Below are 22,699 nucleotides of genomic sequence, written 5' to 3'. Positions count from 1 at the left end.
TCCCCTTTATGATCACTGCCTTGGCTCCTACTGTGCAGGCCTCAAAGTAGAAGGACCTCCCCCTGCACCATCTTGGCTTTCTGGCATGTGCCCAGTAGAGAAATCCCCCCACCCTCCATAATCACACTATCAGGTTGGCCGACATGCTAAGTCCCTTCAGCAGAGGATGCTGTGACTTCCTAGTGAATGAGGCAGTGTCTGATCTTAATATCTGATTCCATTTGCTCCCTTTCTTTATTAATATCTAGCTACCTATGTTAACACAAATGCCTTTCCCATGAAACATTCTACTCACTGCCTATCAGCTCAGTATATTTTCTTTATCCCAGTGGAGTAAGAGAAGTGAAACTATCTCATTTTACAGGCAGGAAACTGCACATTAATAACCATAAGGTGACTTGACCAAGGCCACATAGCAAGCAAGCCACTGGCTAAAGGAAAAATACAATTCAGACTTTTGAAATAATGATATAACACCCTGACCATTAGACCAATGGCTACCAAATGACATTTGTAGACCAATGATGTGGAAGCCATTTTAAAAAAACACACACAACAACAAACCTTGATTCACAGGTGTACAGAACAGTTCTCTTGGGCTGACTTAGCACCTTATATTTTTAAACTTTCCAACAGTTTTAATAGGTAGCTAGGCTGCCAAACTAATAAAAATCTATGCTAGCAAAACTAAGCCATAGGTATGGACATCAGGGAGTAATACCACCCATCTAAAAACCTGGTCAAAAGGCTGGGTGTTTAGCAAAGACCAAAGAGCTGCAGCCTTACTATGTACATAGTATCATGAGAAGTTGGGGTAGAAGGTTTATATTGATTTTCCCTTAACTACTCCAGACAAACAACCACAATTTCCAAGTTAGAAGATGCATTTTCTAATTTCCAGAACTCATGGTAACCACCTAGAACTGAAATCCCAGCTGCACTCTTTCTGGTTTTTACATCTTTGCCAGAAATGAAGATCTTTTAATCAAAACTTGGCTGAAATTTTGATTGATGTTGCTTAAGGCACACATGTGTCTACCCCATCTTTCTATCACCAAGGAAGGGTTTTAAAAAGTAATATTTATTTTCCATTGGAGAAAGTAAAAATATGATTGTTGACTCCAAGAGAATGATCAGGTCTTTGCTGATGGAGGGCATCTGGTTTCTGCAGTGGTTAGCCCCTGGTGAGTAATTACAACAACAGAATAACAGTGGAACACTGAGCACTTAAGTGCTACGCACTGTGTAGAATACATATCTATCTCACTTTATCCTTAAAACCGTCCTGTGATAAGAGCTACTGTAACCTGATTTCTTGACTCCCTTATCTCCACACATGCTCTTCCTCAATCAATCCCAGCTCAGAAAAATACCATCCTCCACCCTGTTGCTCAAACTTGAACTTAGGAGACATCCTTGATTCTAGGCTTTCTCTCAACTTACCTTTTCCCCAAACTCCCATCTGATCTCATCTATCCATCAGCAAGTCCTCTCAATTTTATGTCCCAAACAGCTCTGGACTCTGTTCCCATTTCTCACGCACATATCTCCATGAGTGATCGCCCAAGTGCCCACCTCTCACTACGACTGGATACCCTACTTCTCTGGACCCCTTCCTATGCAGTCAAAAGACATGTCAGAGGGGTATTTTATAAAAACAAACAAATAAATTAGATCATGTCATTATTATTAATTAATTTATTTATTTTTGCTTAGAGCATTTCAGTTGCCTCCTGTTGCATCAAAAATAAAATCCATGCTTTCTCTCTTCTCACTGTGAGGTCCTACATAATCTGGCCCCACTGCTTCTGACCTCATCCTATGACCCACTCACCTTCTTTAATGCACTTGGTTCACACTGGACTTAGAATTCCACATACAACAAAGTTCCTTCCTGATAGAATTTGTTGGTGCCATTCTCTATGCTTGTCTTTTTGCCCTTCTCCTGATGGGCTCTTCTTTCTAAGAATTACTTTGGCTACCCCAGAGAATCCTTATTTTACATCTCTAATGTTTGTGGTTTTCTATCAGAGCACCTGTATATCTTTCATAGAATGCTTCCTCTGCAGTCCTGTAATAATTTGGTTTTTAGTTCCTATTGCCTGTCTTCCCCACTGAAATATAAGCTTGGTGAGGGCAAGACCTTACTCTTATATCCTCTGTGCCCAGCACAATATCTGGTATGTAATAGGCACCAATAAACATTGGTTCAATGAATGTTTAACTGTTTATTTTACAGATAAGGTAGGTGAGGTTTCAAAAAGAAAAAGAGCTTTGCCTGGTGTTATGTGACTAGTTAATGGCAGAGCAGGAATGAGGACAATGATCTGATGTCAGGCCTAAGTCATAATACACCTAGGAGCATGTTAGGAATGCAGAATCTCAAGCTCCACCCCAGAAATTGCAGTCTAATGAGATCTCCTAGTGATTCCTATGCCCATTATAGTTTGAGAAGTACTGATCTAGACCATCTTAAAAGACACAGTCCTCTACCCCACCCCAGATAGAACTGTCAGCACTGCCAACCTTCACTCCAGTTTCTTCTTAATGAAGTGCTGACTTGGTTTATCAAGCTAGTCTCCTAAATGGAGAGCAGGTTGATTCCAGCATGGCTGGTCCACAGCCTGTCATCCTTACCCCACATCTCTAACACCAAGCCGCCCGGTGTATGGCCCAGCTCTTCTACTGGACAAAAAATAGTATCTGCAGCCTCATCCCACGTTGGCTTTGGTCTTCCACTCTATCCTGATGAAAAATAATGCCCCATACAAAGCTCTTCTCCTCTGTGAAATAGAACCCCTCTGTTAGAAGGAGCCACTGCTAACCCCTAAAAACATATGGACAGTTCCACTTTTAAGCCTGGCCACCCCACCTTCTATCTTTAGACTTTCTGCTGCTAAATCTTAGGTCTCCAAATTGGCAGGTGAAATAATGCCCTGTCCCTAGGTCTGCACACCTGACTCAAGTTTGGGGCTCTGTCTTCATCTCTCTCTGCAACTGCCTCAATTGTTCATCACTCAGCCTCTCTCACTTCAAGTTCAACAGACCCCTCTTTTCCACGAGTTCCTTGGCCCCTCTCGTACATTCTCCATACAGCTGAAGGGTTATCTTCCTACCAAATCTGCTCCAGTTACCCCCAGATCTAAAAACATTCTAAGGTTTCTCTAATGCAGTGGTCGCCAACCTTTTGGACCTCACAGACCACCAGTGGTTTGTGGACCACCGGTTGGCGACCGCTGCTCTAATACATGCAACTCAAACACAAACATATACAACAGCTACTAACATTGTTCTGCCCTTCAATCCATGTTTGAGGAACTGGTGATTATGCTGAAATGCAGGTGAAATGGGTCCAAAACATGGAAATGTTCAGTAGGAATCTCTTGCCTTCACCATCTTTCATCATTCAGCTGTTTGTCCATTGGTAAGTTCAGCCAACAAATCTTCACTGAGCTCCTAGTATGTGTCCACGCACTACACTAGGTTCAGCAGTTGTAGAAACAAACATTAATACTACAATAGGGGACCACCAGTGCTGCCTGGAACTTGAAAGAAGACGAATACAGGTAAGGACACTTTGACATGGGCTCATTAAATAGACAAAGTGAAGATGGCATGCCAAAAAGAAGAAACAGAGCATGCAAGAACCCAGAGGTCTGACAGGTAGTGCGTGTTTGAAGCCTTGGACAGGAGCCTAAATGGAAAAAAAAAATATGCCTGTATATGGCCCCTGTGGAAGGGAAGGAGGGTGCAGCAGGGCCAGGGCAAGTCAGGTGGGACAAAATTCTGGTAGGAAAAGGCCACAAATGATATGAATTCAATTTCAGAGGGTGGGTTCTCCCACTTGTAAGAAATCCTTTGGTCATCTTCACAAAGTTTTCATCTTAGGAGTCCCTCTAGGTACTGTTACCTCCCTGGTTCCTGGTCAGTCTGACTCACCAGGCAAGTGTGATAGAAAGTGTTATCGGTTATACACAAGTCCACACCCTCCTCTCTGACTCCCCTGGGAATTAACTGATCAATCACTGCCTGTCACTGTTGCTTTTTCTGAAAACAAAGCTCTTTGCATGTCTCTTTGTCCAGAAGCCACAGAAATGATAAAACCTAAACACACTAATGAGGTATGAGAACTTTCTGGAAGGTTGTGACACACCTAAGGACTTTGGAATTGGCACAGGTAAACCATGTCTTTGCAGTCTTCCTGATCTGTCATCCCTCTGATGAGGGTTGGAGTGAAATGGCTAATTAACCTTCTCCTGGTCAATTTTCCTTAACTGAAGAGGAAGAGTCAGAAGTCACAGCAGTCCTCAGCAGGCTTTTAGTGACTGCCCTGGGTGACTCCCATCAGGAAGACAGTGAGCAGCAGAAGATTTGGTATCAGGAGACTAATGCTCAGACTCCAGCTGTGGCTCTTAATAAATCTCTCACTTTTAATTAATTACTTACCCTTTCTCAGTTTTCCTATCTAAAAATGGAGATAATAATAGCTCCTTTACAGGTTCATTAGAAGATTTTATAAGTTAGTTTATATAAAGCATGTAGTCCAATAAATGCTCAACAAGCAGCAGAAATCATTAGCTCTGGTGACCAAAGGATCTACTCAACCACACTCCCCTCTCCATCCTCACCGCCCGCAGAGTGTCCTTGTGTCCTTGTGTCCGTGTCCGTGTGTGTGTCCATGTGTGTGTGTGTGTGTGTGTGTGTGTTATGAGTGTGGAGTATTATTCTACTCAATCTTCCCACCCCAATTAATTCTTCATATTTTGTCCCACCCAGAATCCTTCAGGAGACAGTTCATAAATCAGTTTGGCCTGAGATAACCCCATCACTAGAGAGCAAAGAGTAATGCTCACCCTGCAGGCTGCAGAGGAGTTAGCAGAGCCTGAGGCAGAGGATGGGAAGTACAAAGGAAGCAGAGAAAGGGCAGAAAGCTTAGGAGATGAAGAAAGTCCTACTGGCTTATACAGAACAAGCCAGTGTTTCCTCAGTCTAGATTTAAAGTTTTTTTCTGATTAATAGAGACATCAACAATCAATATAAAATCAAAAGAGGAAGGATTGTTTTACAGTAAGATGCTCCCTAGATTAGGATTGAAGGTCACAGGGGAATTTATGAGTTCAATAAATGTGTTTCAAGTGAAGGCCTGCATGCTAGTCACCAAGGCTGCGTGAAGCCTGCAGCGGCAAGCTGGCCTGCACCCAAGTGTGCATCTGAGTGGCCGAGGCGTGGAACAGACATGCAGTCCTTTGAGGCCAAAAGAGGCCATAATAAATTAGCCTGAAGCTCACATTATAATAAATGGCAAGAGAATTTGAGGATTCCAAAGATAAACTTTGAATGTATTTACTATAAAAACTAAAAAGCCAGACAATGATTTAATAAAAAAATTTCTATTTCTCATACATGCATGAGTGTACATGGTGATTATATCCCTTAATTGACAAATCATAGATAGCACATGTATATACATACATATGTACATATGTTCAGCATCTACTCATATATTAGCTTAAAAATTAGGTATTTTTTTTACTGATTGTTTAAAATCACAAATCCAGGACACTTAAGGAGTTTAAGCATTACCCAACTCCTTCCTGTCCTTCCTATAGTAGGATAAAATCAGGTGAACCTGAGATTCAAGCTATGGCTCAAAAAGATTAAAAGAGCCTACAAATCTAGGCAATGTCTCCAGGACACATCTTCCCCATCTCCTCCAGACCTGCCTAACCTACTTGCCCACCCTCATTTCTGAAGTGTGTCCAGCTCTAACTTGCTGACTATTTCATTTCCATTTATTTCCCCCCTTCCCCTTTTTCCGTTTCATGGTCTATTGAAGCCTTGGTAGTATTTGGATAACTCAGTGAGCTGACAGCGGGATGAAATGAAGCATTCAGAGAGGTCCTGATTGGGGGGAGAAAGTGCACATTCTTTACAATTTAATGATCTTTCTGTTTTGATGTGTGTGTGCATTTTTAATAGGCAGAAAAATGTGTTTCCCCAACGAGCTGGTCACTGAGGACTTGTACCTCCCACTTAGAATGTCAACTTCACTCTTTCTGGCTTTTATGCTGTTCTTCAGGAGCATAGGGAGCAACCATGGTTGGGAGACAACAGCCACTGATAAAACTGTAGCTGAATCTTTTTCTTGTTAAAGGAGGTTACCTGTTAAACACACAGAAAGCAACTAAGGGGGTTGAAATGCTGCTGCTGCTGATGATGATATAAATAAAAAGCAGCTGCTGATGACTGAAAGATTACTATGACTAAAAACTGTGTTTGGCCCTAGCCAGTTTGGCTCAGTGGATAGAGTGTCAGCCCTCAGACTGAAGGGTCCGAGGTTCGATTCTCAGTTGCAGGCTCCAATCCTGGCCCCTTTCCGGGCACATGCAGGAAGCAACCAATCAATGTGTCTCTCTCACATCAATGTTTCTCTGTCTTTCCCCCTCCCTTCCACTCTGTCTAAAAATCAATGAAAAAAAATATCCTCGGGTGAGGATTAACAAAAAAAATTTAAATAAAAAATAAAAACTGTGATTGTTTACATCCATTCTCTCATTAAATCCTTACAAAACCCTATAAGTACTCTATTTCCTATTATCTTCATTTTATAAAATAAGAATAGTGATGATCAACACAAATCAGTAACTTGCTTGAGGTCACAGAGCTAATAAATAGCAGAGATAGGATCCAAATTCAGATCACACTGACCCTGGAATCTGTAATTGAACACTAAGCCAAGAGGTAATCCTGGGACTAAAAAGGCTTTCCTAGCAATGTGACTAAATCATCTTCTTTAGAAGTTTCAGGGAAGTTTTAACTTACAAATTAAACTCAATTCTAGAAATTTTTAAAAATTTCCAAAATTCTATCTTCAAGAAAGACCTGGATTCAGTTCTCTTGGGAGTGAGTGGAGAACAAATGACCAAAACCCTTCAAAAGGAAGAGAATAAAACTTTGGCCATCCTTCTGACTAAAAGTTCTCTAAGTATAACCTTTAAGTATTGCCCAGTAAGATCATGCCCAAGTAGTATTTGTGCTTGTCATGTATCACTGCTTCTTTTTTATTTCCTGGTGGCAATAAATTATTATATATCACTTCTCTCCATGTTCTTAAAGGCAAGTGTTAACTCTTCTTACGGATTCTACTGAGGTAGAAAATGCAACATAGACTTCAGAGCTGAAGTCAGTCCAGATTTTTTTCTTATTTTACAGATGGGAGGGGGCGGGGGTGGAGGGAGGGAAGGCCCATAGAAATAAACTAATTTCCTGAAGCTTGAAAGTCTTTTTACCCAAGGGCCTGGTCTTTGGGGTCATAATAGTTTTAACACTATATATTAGCAATAATCTGAGTCTCAGTTTCCTCATTTATAATAGGGGATAATAATATACTGAAATGTATTATTATTATAGCAGCTTATAGAATATAATATCATATGTTATATTATACTTTTGTTTTATTCTGTAATAAAATATATCTGTGCCATTTATTAGCACACATAGAACACAGGAGGAATCAAGATCACCATCATCACTATCACTGACCCACAATGACAAAGCCCAGACCTTATGCTTTTAACTCCCTGCCACACAAATGACTTGTGTGTGTGTGGAGATGGGTAAAGTACACACATCTAGCTCCAGGGCTTCCCAGGCCCACCTCCCAAGTTGTATCAGAAAAACCTACTGAAAAGGTTTACCAACCAAACATTCATTAAACAGTAAACAGTACAATATGAGACCTAGTTATTGCATTCTTGACCTAGACTTGTGTTTATAGAACTTAAATAGATTTATGTACTTTGGAAGAGCTGATCCCATGGGCAACCCTCAAAAAGGATGGCTGTTTATAATTACTTTGAAGCAGATCTGACGGCTACCTTTTGGATGGTTTCTTGATGAATGACTTATAGAAAGAGAGCCTAAGTAAAGTTAGAAGGTTGGAATAATTTAGAAATCAAATTAATTATGGGCCCTAATGAGGTTAACCTAACCTTCACACATAAAGATAACACCTAATGAGAAAAAGGTAACTATGTGTGTGAAAGCGAGACTATAATATAATGTTTTTGATAAATTTTTAGTTAAACACATTTATTTGAGCTCCCTAGGAAGTCAGGGTAATAAAACAAAGGAGTCGTTGATGATGATATATATATGGAAGTAAATTGCATGGGAGAAAAGAAAAGGGCTTAAAGGAGAGCGGGTGTGGATATTATAAAATGTGAATAAGAAAGAACTCCTGAAACTACCTAAAATTTAGTTTCTTTGGAGTTACAATTCTGTTTGTTCCTCTATTATCTCCTAAAATAAAGAAGCCTTAAAGAAACTTGCAAAAATGAAACATGCAAAAATGCTGCTTCACTAATTTTTAAAAGAGACAAGTATTCTGGATTTCTTAAGGAAAGTCAAAACCCCATGAAAAAGTGATAAAAATGTACTTCTCATGTGGAAAATAGGGATTGTGCCTTTGTAACAATCACTTTCTTGCTTTTTCCCACTTAGTGTTGATTATATAGTGAATGTTTTCAATATTCTTCCAAACATCATTAATGGTAGCAGGATATTTCATGATATGGCTGTACGATCATATGGCTGCACTAGATAATGGCCATTTATTTTTGCTTTATTAATTTTTTCTGCCCCTCAACATTCACTTATATCTTCCTCAATTTTCCTCTGGAGAATCCATGGCCTTTGGGTGATGCTGACTCTACTCATGACTTCAAGTTCAGAGTACTTGACCCATGACTGAGCCATAACATCTCCCTGATCTCAGAAATTAGACTGAGTGTGGGCAGCACCACCCTCAAATTGCAGGAAGAGGGGCAAGGAATACAGGGAAAAGGAGAAAGCTCCTACCTGTACTCATGTCCCCTTCCACACTGTTTCTAGGAGAAATAACACCCATGAGCGAGGGAGCATGGGGGCTGTGTGCTCCTTGAGGCCAGGGCCTTGGTCTTATTCATATGTGATCTTCACTCCCAACCCAGGGACGGGCACAGAGCATGCAGGTGGGACTGCCAGCTGCAGCTGTGCCACTGGACATCCCCATGTGGAATGGGATGAAGCTTATACAGGTTGGATGGAAGGAGAAGTCAGATCCAGTACTTAGACTTCTTTTCTCTTGAAACAATGTTCAATAGACTTGAGAAAAAGCAGGAAGGGAAGGAACCTGGCTGATATTTGAGTCATTGTTTTCTACTTTGAAAAAGAAATCAACAAAAAGTAATACCCAGAACATGGATTAAACCTCATAGTTTATGAAATGCTGTCAGGACATTATCCACTTTCAGCCTCAAAACAACACTGTTGGATAGAAATAATTACTATGCCTCACATTGTGGATGCAAATGTTGAGACATGGGGGAATTAAGAACATGGTTCAGGGTCATGCAAACAGCAAGCTGCGAATGTGACCATCAGGTGGGAGTTTCCAGTGCTCACAGACCTGCATCAAATCAGCATGTGCCCACTGGGTCTGGATTGATCTCCCTGCCTGCTTTTCTCAGTTTCTTCTCCTCATGCCCACATGCCCTAGAACAGGGGTGGGCAAACTTTTTGACTCGAGGGCCACAATGGGTTCTTAAACTGGACCGGAGGGCCGGAACAAAAGCATGGATGGAGTGTTTGTGTGAACTAACATAAATTCATTAATATAAAAACATCATTACATAAAAGGGTACGGTCTTTTTTTTTTTTTTTTTAGTTTTATTCATTTCAAACGGGCCGGATCCGGCCCGCGGGCCATAGTTTGCCCACGGCTGCCCTAGAAAGAAAGGGCCCCATTTATACAACTCTGGGCTCTTTCCACCGAGCAAGGAACAAGGCTAACACAGTTCGTTGCGTAAACACCAGTGGCAAGTGACAGTGATTTACACCGACCTGCAAACTTCTGATTACCAACCAGCCGCCTGCTATGTCAACAGGTACAAACTGAGATTTAAACCAGTTTACATGGGGCAGTAAATAACGTAATTTCTCCTCAACACGATGCTAGCGGCGCTTGCAAATGTAAATATTTAAGCCATAAAACGACGCCGACGCTGTGATGCAAGCTTCCAGTTTCTCAATTCATTGGAAAAGTTGTGTCAATGAATGCCCCTTGTGTGCTCCCACCTGGAGTGGAGATGCAGGGTCAGGCAGAAGTCCCACAGTTCTGAGGGGAGTCTCATTGGGCCCAAGAGCTAGAAACAATCCTGCCACCCTTAGTTCTTCCTGGTCCTGAGACTTTTCTGGCCCCCTCAATTATTCTTCACCGCACTGCTCTGCAGACACCTGAATTGGGTGCATGTGTGTGAAAATGGAGGCAAGGAGACAGGAGGAAGCAGCCTCAGGCTCGCTGTCATACCATCCTCACTGACCAGGGCACTCACTGCCTGTCAATATGTGCCTATGCAAACTGACCTAGATCAGGGGTCCTCAAACTTTTTAAACAGGGGGCCAGTTCACTGTCCCTCAGACCGTTGGAGGGCCGGACTATCGTTTAAAAAAAAAAAAATGAACAAATTCCTATGCACACAGCGGCGGCAAAAACACCCAGCGGGCCGGATAAACGTTTTTGACGGGCCGCATGTGGCCAGAGGGCCGTAGTTTGAGGACCCCTGACCTAGATCCTATGAAAATCATATGCAAATGTATTTTCCATTGTCAAAAACTGTTGACTATACCTGCCAGAGTCCACTGAACTAGAGTGCTGCCGTCTGTGAATTTTTCATCAGAATTATTTATAGTATTCTATTCAACCTGGCCCTTGCCTCCTCAAACTGGGAGGACAAGGAGTGGGATTGCCTCTCCCCCTCTCACAGGTGAGTCTGATCGGGGATTTTCCTGCCATGGAAAATCTACCCCACATTAAAAAAACTGGGAATTGCGTTGGCCAGTGTGCTCAGTGGTTAGAGTGTAGGCCCACACACCAAAAAGCCACAGGTTCCCGGTCAAGGGCATGTATCTGAGTTGCAGGTTTGATCCCTGGCCCAGGTCAGGGCACATGAAGGGGGCAATTAATCACTGTGTCTCTCTCACATTGATGTTTCTCTCTCTCTCTTGTCCTCTCTTTCTCTCCTCCCCTCCCTTCTTCCCTTCTGCTCTCTAAAAAAAAACAAAAACAAAAACAAAAACAAAACAAAACTTTAAAAAAATACCTACTATAGTCAGACTTCTAATAAAGTCCTGGGTAAGAAATAAATTTGATTTTCTCCTGTATTGGCTTAATTTATAATAGCAAAAGAATAGCTACTATTTACTGAGTACAAGGAGTTTCTTTTTCTGAAAGTTTTCTGTTTGTTTAGAAAACGGTTCTTTTTCTGAAATCATTTATTGAGCAATTGGCACAAGGCAGGCACTGGGCTGGACATGTGTTATCTTGTTTAATCCTAACCCAACAACGTGATATGGGCAGTATCCTCAATTTCCAAAGAAAGTTAAGTAACTCGATTGCATTTGGTCAGCTGATAAAAAGGGGGGTGACTGGGACTTGGGCCCCAGCATGACTGTCTTCAAAGCCCTCCCTCTTCAACATGCTGGAAGCTTGTGTGTTTTGGTCGCCACGCTGTCAGAAGACAGGCGCTAGGCTTCGGGGTCTCAAAATGTGTTCACAAGAGCCCAGGAAGAAAAAAGCAGAGAGGCTATAATGACAATATTAACTGCTAATACGTATTGACTTTTATGCTCTAAAATTAAATATACCGAACCTTATGTTTTATACATATTAATCTAGTCCCCATATAGATATTATTACTTCTATCCTCATTTTATAGAGGAGAAAGACTGAGACACAGAAAAAAACAAACAAAACAACTTCCCTGCATCACACAGCAAGTAAGTATCTAAACTAGGGAGTGGCCCAGGAAGTTTCTCTCAGAGTCTCAACCATAAGCCCTAACTGTCCTGATGAGGATATTCCCACACACAGAATGACACTTGGGAAGCTCCTAACACTTACTTTAAAGCAGTGGTTCTCAACCTTCTGGCCCTTTAAATACAGTTCCTAATGTTGTGACCCAACCATAAAATTATTTTCGTTGCTACTTCATAACTGTAATGTTGCTACTGTTATGAATCGTAATGTAAATATCTGATATGCAGGATGGTCTTAGGCGACCCCTGTGAAAGGGTCGTTCGACTGCCAAAGGGGTCGTGACCCACAGATTGAGAACCGCTGCTTTAAAGGAAAGTGATCATTAGGGCAGAGATTCTTTTCAAAAGCTCCCAGGTGGCCCTAGCAGGTTTGGCTCAGTGGACAGAGTGTTGGCCTGCGGACTGAAGGGTCCTCGGTTTGATTCCGGCTAAGCGCACATGCCCAGGTTGCAGGCTCGATCCCCAGTGTGGACAGGCAGGAGGCAGCCAATCGATGATTCTCATCATTGATGTTTTTATCTCTCTCCCTTCCTCTCTGAAGTCAATAAAAATATATATTTAAAAAAAAACACCCAGTTGAAACTCTATGGGATCTCCTATGGGAAAAAATATATCTTCAGAAAGCATACCTGGTCAACCTGCCTGTCATAATTACACAAACAAACAAAATAAGCACTGGACAACTCAGAAGCTCTTACTACTACTCCCAAAACAATGGTCTGGGATTTACAGGAGGGAACAGGAGCAAGGTATGGGGTAGAGAGAACTGCGAAGACCAGAGGTGATCCAACTTACTTCCTGACTTTACTTTCTGCACTTTCCACCACGTAGTAGCCAGGTTTGCATTCATATCTGCAGGCGGAGCCCACGTCATGGTGGCCTTGGAGGCAGTGCGGCAGGAGCAGGTTGGCGTTGGGAATCACAGGGGGAGTGTCGCACTCCAACTTGCAGTAGGCTTCGGGGAGAGACCAGAGCCCATCTTCAAGGCAGGTCAGCCACGGGCTGAGTCCTGACTCCAGGAAAGAGAAGCACAGGTGGTCAGAACAGAGAGTGCAGAAACACCACACCAGAAAGAACCAAAGCCTGTCAATGTATTGGCATTCTTGGAAAGGACATTATTCTTTGTTGAGTCACTTCACTGAAAACTTGGGACAAGTGTTTATCCTATATGTCTTACCCACAGAATATGCAATGTGACCTACCATACAGAATAGAGGTCAGATAACTATTCCCTAACAGAATCATGGGAAGCATTATAATAATAATAATGGATTACCTTCCTATAGTACTTATTATAAGCCAGTCATTGCTCTAAGCATTTTACAGGTAATAATTCATGTAAACTTCAAACCTCAAGAACCCTATGAAATTGATCTCATTATTATCCCCTAATTTAGGGATGAGGAAATTGGGTTTAGGTAACTTGCCTGAACTAGTAAGAGACAGAGGCAGAGACTGAACTCAGGCAGTTTGGCTGCAGAGTTCTGTGCTTAAACACCACACCATGTGCCTACTAGAAGGCATGGTTTCTCCAAGTTGCAATCCATGGACTTGTCATGGTCCCATCACCAGACCATCCCTGACCTTCTACATCAGAACCTGTTAGCATGGGGCTCAGGGAGCTGCATTTGTAACAAGCCACTGTTAGGCACAGGGAAGTGTAGGAAGAGGTAAGGAGCAGGTGTGGGGTCCATTAGAGCCGGTTTTCCTTCCTGTCTTCATCTGTGACTAGCAGTAGAGCCAGGAACAAATCTTATAACTGCGTTCTCATCTATGAACCAGAACTAAAAGCATCACACCCATAGGATGGTTGTAAATATTAAATTTTAAAATATGTATGAAAAAGTGTAGCTTTCTCCTTAATATTATCAGGACACTGCTGGTTGGCTTGACTCCAGAGGACATACAATCAAATAAAAATAGAAGAACGCCTTAGTTTCTCTCTGTAAGGAGATTCTGAGCCAGGAATCCTTCCAGGTCATTGGAAAGAGTGATGTTGCCTTTGGGGACTTTGCTGGTGTTATCAGAAGAGGGTGGTCCCACAGAGCAGATAGGAAGAGGATTGGGGTGAAGGGACGATCCTCAAAGTACCTCCAAGGAGAGAAGGACTGAAGGGACCCTGCACATAGGGCCTGGTTGGCTGAACAATACCTTGAAGCTTGGCTGGTGGGACACAGGAAATGGAGCAGCGTTGCAGAAAGCTGGTTCCCTCTGGGCAGGAGAAGGTTGCATAATTCACCAGAGCTGGGTCGGGAAGGCCACAATCAAGGGGCATACACCTCACTGTCCGGTCCCAGTGCCCTGAGGAGCATGTGAGCAGAATGTCCTTCTAGAAACAGAGAATTTTCCTCTGTCAAGGTCACATCAAAACGTTTATCAAAAGATCTTCCTGGTGATTATTTGTGCAGACATTCAAAAGAGGTACAAATCGTTTTGCCTTTCTCCCTTTTTATGCCTTATTGTATTAACACAGAGCCTCCCAACCTGATGCTGATGGAAGGCACCCGTTGTGTAAGAGAACCACTGAATGGGGATGCTCCGCCAGGCCAGCTGTGGGCTGCCCTCTACATATGTCTCCTGCTCCACTCTCCACCCTCCCCCACTGGCCCCTGTGCATCTCAGGCCTCTGACCAGGACACACTGGCAGGAGATTAGCGAGGGAGGAGGGAAAGAGAGGTCAAGGTGCTGATTCTTCTCTTTCCCTAGAGGGTTGCTGCAGATTTGCTCCACCCTTTGGCACCCTCTCTGCACAGCTCCTGTGCTCTCTTCCTGCGGGTTCTCTAACTGCTCCCTACAGTCAACCTTCTAGGCCTTGGGTGCTAACAGCCCCTTCCCCCTGGGGACTGCACTGTCCCTCTGTACTTTTCCTATACCCTGCTGCTACCTTTGCAATTAATTAATCCCTTTCTTAAATCCTCGGAAATTGCCCACTTCTGAAGCATGTCATCTGTTTCCTGCTAGGACCCTTACTGATAAGGCAACTGATAAAGCTACTGAACATTGTCATCTCAGTTGAGGATGGTGCACAGTGTCTAAGAACAGTTGAGAATTAATATTATCAGGACACTTCTCTGATAATTCCTATCAGGCACTTTCCAAACCTTGTGGTTCAACTTCAAAGGTTCTAGTCATCTCCTTGGGCATCGGCTCTGCAGGGTAGCCCTAGAGTTTATCATCCCCAAGTAAATGAAGAGACAATGACTGAGGGCCTGGAAGGCCAGGCTCTGTACTAGATTTGGGTAAAAACACCCTCACGGATCATAATCTACCAGCAAAGCAAATCATAGGTTGGTCTGGTGGCTCAGAAAACACCTGAAGGAGAAAGAATGGAAAGGAGGAGAGAGAGAAAGGGAGAGAGGGAGGTACGGAAGGAAAATGGGAGAGATATGCTTTTATTGGTTATATCCTACCCCCTTCCAAGGTGAATCGAGAGAATATAATGCAAAGAATGCAAACAATGAAAGAAGTAGGAAATGGGGATCATAAAGAAAGGAAATATAATATATAAAAACGACAGCAATGTCATATATACGGACTTGTTCTATGGTGGTGAGGCAGCACAAAGGGGTGAGAGGAGGGACTGCCCAATCCTTGGGAAAGAGGAACAGTGCTGAGGGAGGTGACACAGGAACTGGCCTTTGAGCGATGAGCTGGACTTCCCAGCAGCAGAGGGGAAGAGGGAGAAGAGAAGAAAGTGTTCGGAGTGAGAAGAGCAGACTGGACAGAGCCTGAGAGACCTGGGAGCTCAGGGCATGTTTGGGGAAAAAAAACACACAACACAGCTGACACTCTAGCCAAAGGGTTATCAAAGGCTAAAGAGAGTGAGTGGGAGAGATGATTCTGGGGCTCAGCCAGGGGCCAGCAGTGGCCAAAGCCAGAGGTAAAATGACTAGTGAAAGCACCTGTCACCCCTGACACCCACTCCTGGCTACCAGCTCTGCCCTGCTTTCCCAATGTTTCCCTGTTGCCTGCCAGGAGGACCCAATTCAAAGCCAGACACATTTTTCTATTTAGTTTCAGTTCTTGTGTCAACAAAAAGCAAATATCCCCACTGTCTTGTGATCACGAGCTGGGATTGTATAATTTCCACAGTGAGGCCGTCCTGGGTGGGGGTTGGGGGGTAGGAGTAGACAGGAGAGGCTGGCTGGAGAGCTGAATCCACCATATGGTCAGTGAAGGGTGAGCTCCCAACTCAGATGCTGTCCCTTACACCCTACAACCTGGACGTCTGGCTCAAACCACAATGATCATTTAAAGAATGTCTCCCAAACTCTGCATATATTGCCTTGGTTTTTCTCCTGCCTTCATTAAGGACTGTCTATGTTTGTTTTGAATTTGCTCTTAATTTTAATAACTTGCAAAGCCTGTCTTCTCTTCTCTCCCCTTCCTTACCTATCACAAAAATTTATCCAATCTTTGTATCTTTTTTGTTGTTGTTGTTAATTTTTTCTCTTTTCTAGAGCAAGTTAAGCTGGGTTAAGAATGGGTGGGTGATAAGAACATCATATCACCAAAGCATCATACACCAAGGATAGTCTCAAGGTATATTGAAACTGTTTCTCTCTATGCAGATCCTAAACCACCTGAAGCCAATGACTATGTCTCTAAATTCTGACTGTCCCTAAGCAAGTGAAGTCTCCTTTGACCCACAATCTGCTGGCAGTCAACTGGTACAAAATAAAAAGAAAAAGTGCTTTCTTCCAAACCATTGAAATCTGACTGCCAGTCACACTCCCACCCTTCTTCATCATAGCGCATCTTACTCGGTCTTTCCTAGAGCACTATTATCTTTGGCCTACTGCCTCCTTTCTCTATCTCATATTATGGTTATGTCTTAATGGGCGATTTCAAGTTTAAGTTGCTCTGCATAGTACCAAAAGCTCTCTAAAGAAAAAGTGGAAAACACAACTTTTTATTGAGAAGACAGCATCATGTTCATAATAATGGTAGATTAATGGAGTGCTCTGTGCCTATCATTCTGCTAGCAACTTTAAAACTATTTCCAGTCATCAGAATAACAAAATGACATAAAGTCTTCTGTCCTAATTACCTTAAAAATGTGAGAACAAGCTTAAAGAGGTTAGTTCCTTTTGTTTGTTGATTTTTACCTAAAATTACACATCTATTAAACAGTGGAGCCAAAATTTCATTCCAGATCTGTCTCCCAAGCCACGCTCTTACCTCCAAGTCACCTTGAAATCCTGGAAAGGGAGATGTGGTAGCTTGTAGAAATTTGGACAATTCCATCAAGGCTAGAATCATGACATAATGCCCACACCAGGAACTGAGGGAAGGAAATCAGCTCTTTTTCTCCAGCCTTCTTGTAAGAGGACTGGGGGGTCAGACCATGAACCACAGGTAAGTGGCTGCCCCCATTTTGCCTGCATATTGTGGACAAGGCTCAACTGTGGCATCTCATCTTGAAGGTCAAAGAAGAGGGAGAAGAATGGAACAGGCATTCCTACCTACTGCCCATCTGGAGAGAAACTGACACCCAGATAATGGGAACAACACTGGCTCTTAGACACCTGCACTTCTGTAAAGCCTTGCTTCACCTGGCTTGCTGGAGTCATTTTTCCTTTCACCTGATCGACAAGCACCTGCCCTTCCTTGATGGGGCCAGGGAGAGGAACATGAAGACCTTTTCTCCCCAGGAATTCGGTCCTGATAACCACGAGTTCTCACTCACCTGCATGGGCCTGAGGTACTGCCCACTGCTGGCCTGAAGGGCAAACCCCCTTTGGCAGGTGATAGCGCACTTCATGTGACCTGGCCCCCCAGAGGTACAGTTCACCACATCCGTGTGCTCCAGCAGCAGTGGCGCACAGCTGCTCTGCTCCCCACAGGGCCGATGGACACAGCTGGGGTGACAGAAAGAGAAGCATCTTAGTCCAGCAAGATATTTTCTTGCTCTCGGTGCTGTTGGCAGTGATGCTAAATGTTAGCCAAAATGACTACAGTGAATTTCGTCATCATCAATTTACCTTATTTTTCCTTGAGTTGCATTAGTGTTCAGTGACTCTTTTTAAGAAGGTGGAAAATAAAATGTCTTGGCTATGCACATACTGCCTTGAAATAATTGAGAATTGATTTTAAAAGCACTGGTCCAAAAGAGATGAATTTGATTTGAATGTGCTAAAGTTGCTGCTTGTGATCCTATGCCCATGGGACTGCAGTTATATGGCAGTGACATTCTCACTTCTTTTACCTATGCTTTTCAGGTATAGGGTGAATGGATTGGAGTTGTGTGATGTAAAGAAAGCCTTTAAGCCCTGGTTATTCCCTGCAATGCTGTGATACACCTCAGACACTCCATGAAGCCCCAACAGAGGGAGAACTAAATGAGTTTGGGGAAGGGGTTATTAATTGTCAGCAGGAATTCCCCCAACCCAACCCTAATAATTGCACAGGTAGTATAGGAAATACATCTTTGCCTCTGAGTCTCTATTCAACCTCTCAGGATAAGGTATCTGAAACTTGACTGTCCATGGGACCAGATCGGAACACCTCATTAGTGATGCTAAAGAACTCCAAGTTCCATAGATGCTACATGCCCTGATGTCCACAAAACGTATTTCTTCAATGTGTTAAGTGGAAAGTACTGGACAACAGAGTCATTAATGGTTGTGGTCCATGTCAGCATTCTGCCAAGAAATTAATGTGAAATAGCATGTGCTATTTTTCAACAACTCCATCCAATTATGCCATGTCATCATTGAGGACAAATCGGGGCTGAGATATGACACAAAACAAACCCTGTGAATGAGCTTCCTTCCACCAGGATGGGGTTCCATTAACTATGGTTGCTATAACTACCAGTGGGCAAAGTCTGTCCAGCATTGGCAGATGGTAGGAAGAGTGAGACAGGGGAGCACAGACCAGGGGGAAAGTGACATGAAATAAAACCAAGACCAAAAAAATAAAAACCATCAAACCCAGACCTGTTTATGAAGTGAGAAATGGTTTTAGGGCAGCTGCTGCAGATTCTTTCACTAGTTTATATTTCCATGTGCTTCCTTTTTAAGGAATTTGTTTTATGAGGACAGTGTTTGTCAGGTCGTTAGCTTCTGATGGCATCTGGTACCAATTGTAGACTTTTCTCCCTCACACCTCAACCCCAAAGCCCTTCTGTATTTCTCTTCCACTACAAACACCACTCTTCTGAGCGAAGATGTGTTCTCCGTTTTCCTACCACCCGCGCATGCTCCTCTCCACCTAATGCTACATAAGCTCCAATATCATAAAGATAATGCAACTAGTAAAAAATAGTCTTTAAAACTTCTCAAAAGCATTCTTCTTAGGGTCTTTGGACATGTATTAATGACAGGGACAACCATGAAACCTTACAATGCCCCAGAGAGGGGGGAAGTTTGGTATTTATCTTGGTCTGACATGCAAGAAAACTAAAGCTGTTTGGAGACTGGCTGGAGGCCACACAGCGAGTCGGAGGAAAATCCTCGGGCTGGAGCTCAGAGCCCTCACTCTGAGGCCAGCCTAGACCACGAGGCCATCTCCCTGGGGTGAGGCTGTTTCCCTGTTGCTTTCTTCTCAATTCAAAAGCTAGCAGCACAGGCCAGGTAAGCCAAGGAGCTCCTCAGTAGGGCCGCCAGGGGGAAAGTATAGAATATTTAACAGTGTACCTCCCTTTTGAGCAGTTTTCTCTTAAATGAGAGCAAATGGAATTGGCCACATTTGCCCATCCATGGACTGCAGGGTGTCCTGCTCAGTGTGTTTCCTCCTTTGGCAATAGAGCCTCAACCTTCCACCCACTTTTTCCAGATCTTTCCTCACACCTCATCACAACGTGTTCTTAGGTAAGCACATGATGAACCCAGTCAGATGTGATTCACAGGTATTTCCATTTTAACAGGAGACAAAGTTTTAAGCCAAAGGAATGAGTTTCTCATGATGGAACTGTGAGTCAGGAGGGCCTTAGAAATCACACTCCTCTGTAGACGGCCACCTACCGTGATCCTAGCTTTGCTTTTGGCCTCTTCACTTCTCTGGATAAGCTTCTACTCTCTCTTCTGTCCTCATTCCCCGAAGTCATTATATGTGAGGGTTTAAAAAATGCTTTCAACTGAAGAATCCCTGTTTCAAATGTATTTAACCCTAGGCTGTCCTGCTCTTGATCATCAGCTGCTTGTGGTCATCCAAGCCTAAACCCAGCACTGTCCTGCCATGATGATATATGGTTTTCCTTTGTTGGCTGGGTCTGTGAGTGACACCTGTCCTTGGGAAGCCTTTGGAGGCACAGTTCCATGAAGGGGTGACCTTTGTATGCCATGAGGCAGGCTTTGTCAACCATAGTTTTACATTTCACTCAGGAAATGTTAAAAAATATATAGATGCCCAGACTTTGTCCCCTGGAGGTTTTCATTCTATAGGCCTGTGGTGGGATCCTGGCATCCATGAGTTTTTCTTTTAGACTTTTGATGCTCACCAGGAGTGAAATGTAGCACCAGAAAGGCCTGGATATGTGTAACCTGAAAGATGTCAATAAATCTATAGGCCAAGACTATAAAATGACAGGGCTGATTCCAGGAGAAACTGGCCCCACTGCTCAACCATTATGCTCTCATGTATTGAGCACAAAATATAACACAGAGGCCACCAGATAGATCAAAAGCAGAAGACATTCCTCTGCTCTGAAGAAACTTTCAATACAGCAGGAGAGAGAAAATAATTAAACTATGTGTTACTGATTATACATTCATGGCCATTCCAGAGAACGTTTTATCTTGGATAGGATTTAACATCAATGAATGGATAGGATTGGGCAAAGCCTGAGAGATAATAGCCTGAAATGTTACCTCTGATGCTGTACAGACAGAACACAGGGCAAGACAGCGCTCTTAAAACCTAGGCAAAATCACCATTTCCTCCTTACCACTGAGAACTGATGGGTTTTTGTGGGTTTGTTTGTTTGTTTGTTTTTACTGAAGAAAATTCAATATGTGTGGGTCTCTTAAATTTTGGCTAACGAACTTGGAGACTTTATACTGAAGGAAGTCAACATCTAATTTAAAGATAGACTAAGAGCACATTCCTAAAGTTCTCCCCTGCCGTCCAGGGGTGGGTGAGGAACAGGGTGAGGCACCAGAAAGCAGGTAATATTCTCTGCAGAAGGAGTGGACAGATCCACTAACAAACCTGTCTTGAGCTGTCCCCCAGGACATGCCAAACCAGGCAAGTTTTTTCAGTTTTCCATCCCCTGAGGCCACTAGAGAGAAGTTGGCATAGCTTTCAGCCAAGGCCCACATTTGGGAAGCTGGGTAAATCCTATGAATGGTCAAAGTGCTGGCTGTTCTGTCCACATCTTCACAGCTTTGGCCCAAGGTTCTCCTTAGGAGCTGTGCCACCCCTGAAGTCAGGAGGCTATGACAATATTCCAGAGTAAGTCATAATCAAGCTACATTTCTCCCAGGTGAGGATTGATGGGAGATTATGAACTAAAGAGCCCATTTCTTAAATATAACTGCTGGGGGCGGGGGGAGTAATGTTCAGCAATGATCTTAAAGGAACCATACCATGTTTAAACTTAAATGGACCTTAAAGGCAATTCAACCCAAATTCCTCTTTTTAAAGATAAAGAAACGGAGAGCAAAAGAAATGATGAGCTATTCTAAATCTTTTTACTGCACTGAGACTACAATATAATAACAAACAAGCATTTAATTAAACTTCGGCTCAAAATCAGGATGACATCAGCTTATGAAATTTTTCTAGTCAATATCCCGCCCTCCCTCAGGCAGCCAGAGAAAGCTGACCACAATTTGATGTCTGGACTCCAGGATAGCTTAGGAGAAACCAGCTGGCATCTGCACCACAGTTTTTAAGGAAGAGCATGGTATGATGCAGAAAGCAGCAAACCTATGTGAGCTGAGGTCAGGTCTTGGCTTGTTGGTGCTTATCTCTATGACCTTGGGTAAATCTCTTAACTACTCTGGCCCTCTGTCTGCAAATTTGTAAAATGAAAGGGTTGAACTAGGTTCTCTTGAAGGTCCCTTCCAGCTCTAGCATGGTATTTAATTTCACAGATGAGGTGATGGTGGTATTGGGGTAGGAGTACAGAAAACTATGAGTGGGCAGGATGTGGTGAAGAACCCAAGAGGGAGTTTCGCACGATCTTTCTTGCCCAGTGTAAGTTTCTACTCAATGTCCCTACTTTTCAGTTGTTTAGTTGAACACAAGATTGCAATTCCTCTATCCAAAAGGTGCCACCATTGACCAAAGAGCTGCGCCAGTAGTTTCGGTAGAAACAGCTCTTTTAAAGTTAAATAGTAAAAGAGGATCAGATGTCCCTCCATTCCCCCACTGTGTTTTACTGATTCTTATTGAAATAAGAGGGTGTGGGCTAAGAAGGAATGTATGCTCTGGATTTGGCAGTAGATGGTGGACAGAATGTGGAGTGGACTGGAAGAGACCGAGTCCTCATTAATCTTTTCACCCCCAACAGCAAAACCAAATAATAATGATAGCATCCATCCTTAGAGAGCTTTGCTGTTTCTCCAAACCAGTGCAAAAGGAGATGGCCTCTGCTCTGGTTTCCCATTCTGCCTCCTCCTCACTCTCGCCCTGTCTTTGTGTAGGACAGGGACTATCGGCCTCCTTGGGTAGTACAATGCTGGTACTTTGAGGAGTCTCACTCAAGGATTGTACCAACTGGGAAGGGAAAATTAATTCAAGTTCTTTGAAGATTCTCATCTGAGAGCAACAGAAGACTCTCAGTAGGAGCTCTCAGTCTTCCCTCATGACTGAGAAATGATGACTTTATTGCACAAAGCAGACTTCTCTTTTCATTCCTGTATCCCAGAAAAAGTGGAGGTTTCTCCTGCCTCTA

The 22,699-nt window shown here is 43.1% G+C and overlaps 1 protein-coding gene across 1 annotated transcript in view; it reads right to left on the bottom strand.

Moving 5' to 3' along the window:
• Positions 1-22,699, bottom strand: part of PAPPA2 (pappalysin 2) — a gene marked incomplete at both ends in the record, with an annotated part of 219,983 nt that overhangs the window by 45,225 nt on the left and 152,059 nt on the right. The window contains 3 exons of the mRNA XM_081113216.1: positions 12,652-12,865; positions 14,008-14,185; positions 17,546-17,717. Coding sequence (XP_080969342.1) covers positions 12,652-12,865; positions 14,008-14,185; positions 17,546-17,717 — 564 coding nt within the window. The remainder of the gene's footprint in view (positions 1-12,651; positions 12,866-14,007; positions 14,186-17,545; positions 17,718-22,699) is intronic.

This window comes from Myotis nattereri (genome assembly GCF_964212035.1).
Source record: "Myotis nattereri genome assembly, chromosome: 18".
Lineage (NCBI taxonomy): Eukaryota > Metazoa > Chordata > Mammalia > Chiroptera > Vespertilionidae > Myotis > Myotis nattereri.
This window is presented reverse-complemented; position numbering and strand designations above follow the sequence as displayed.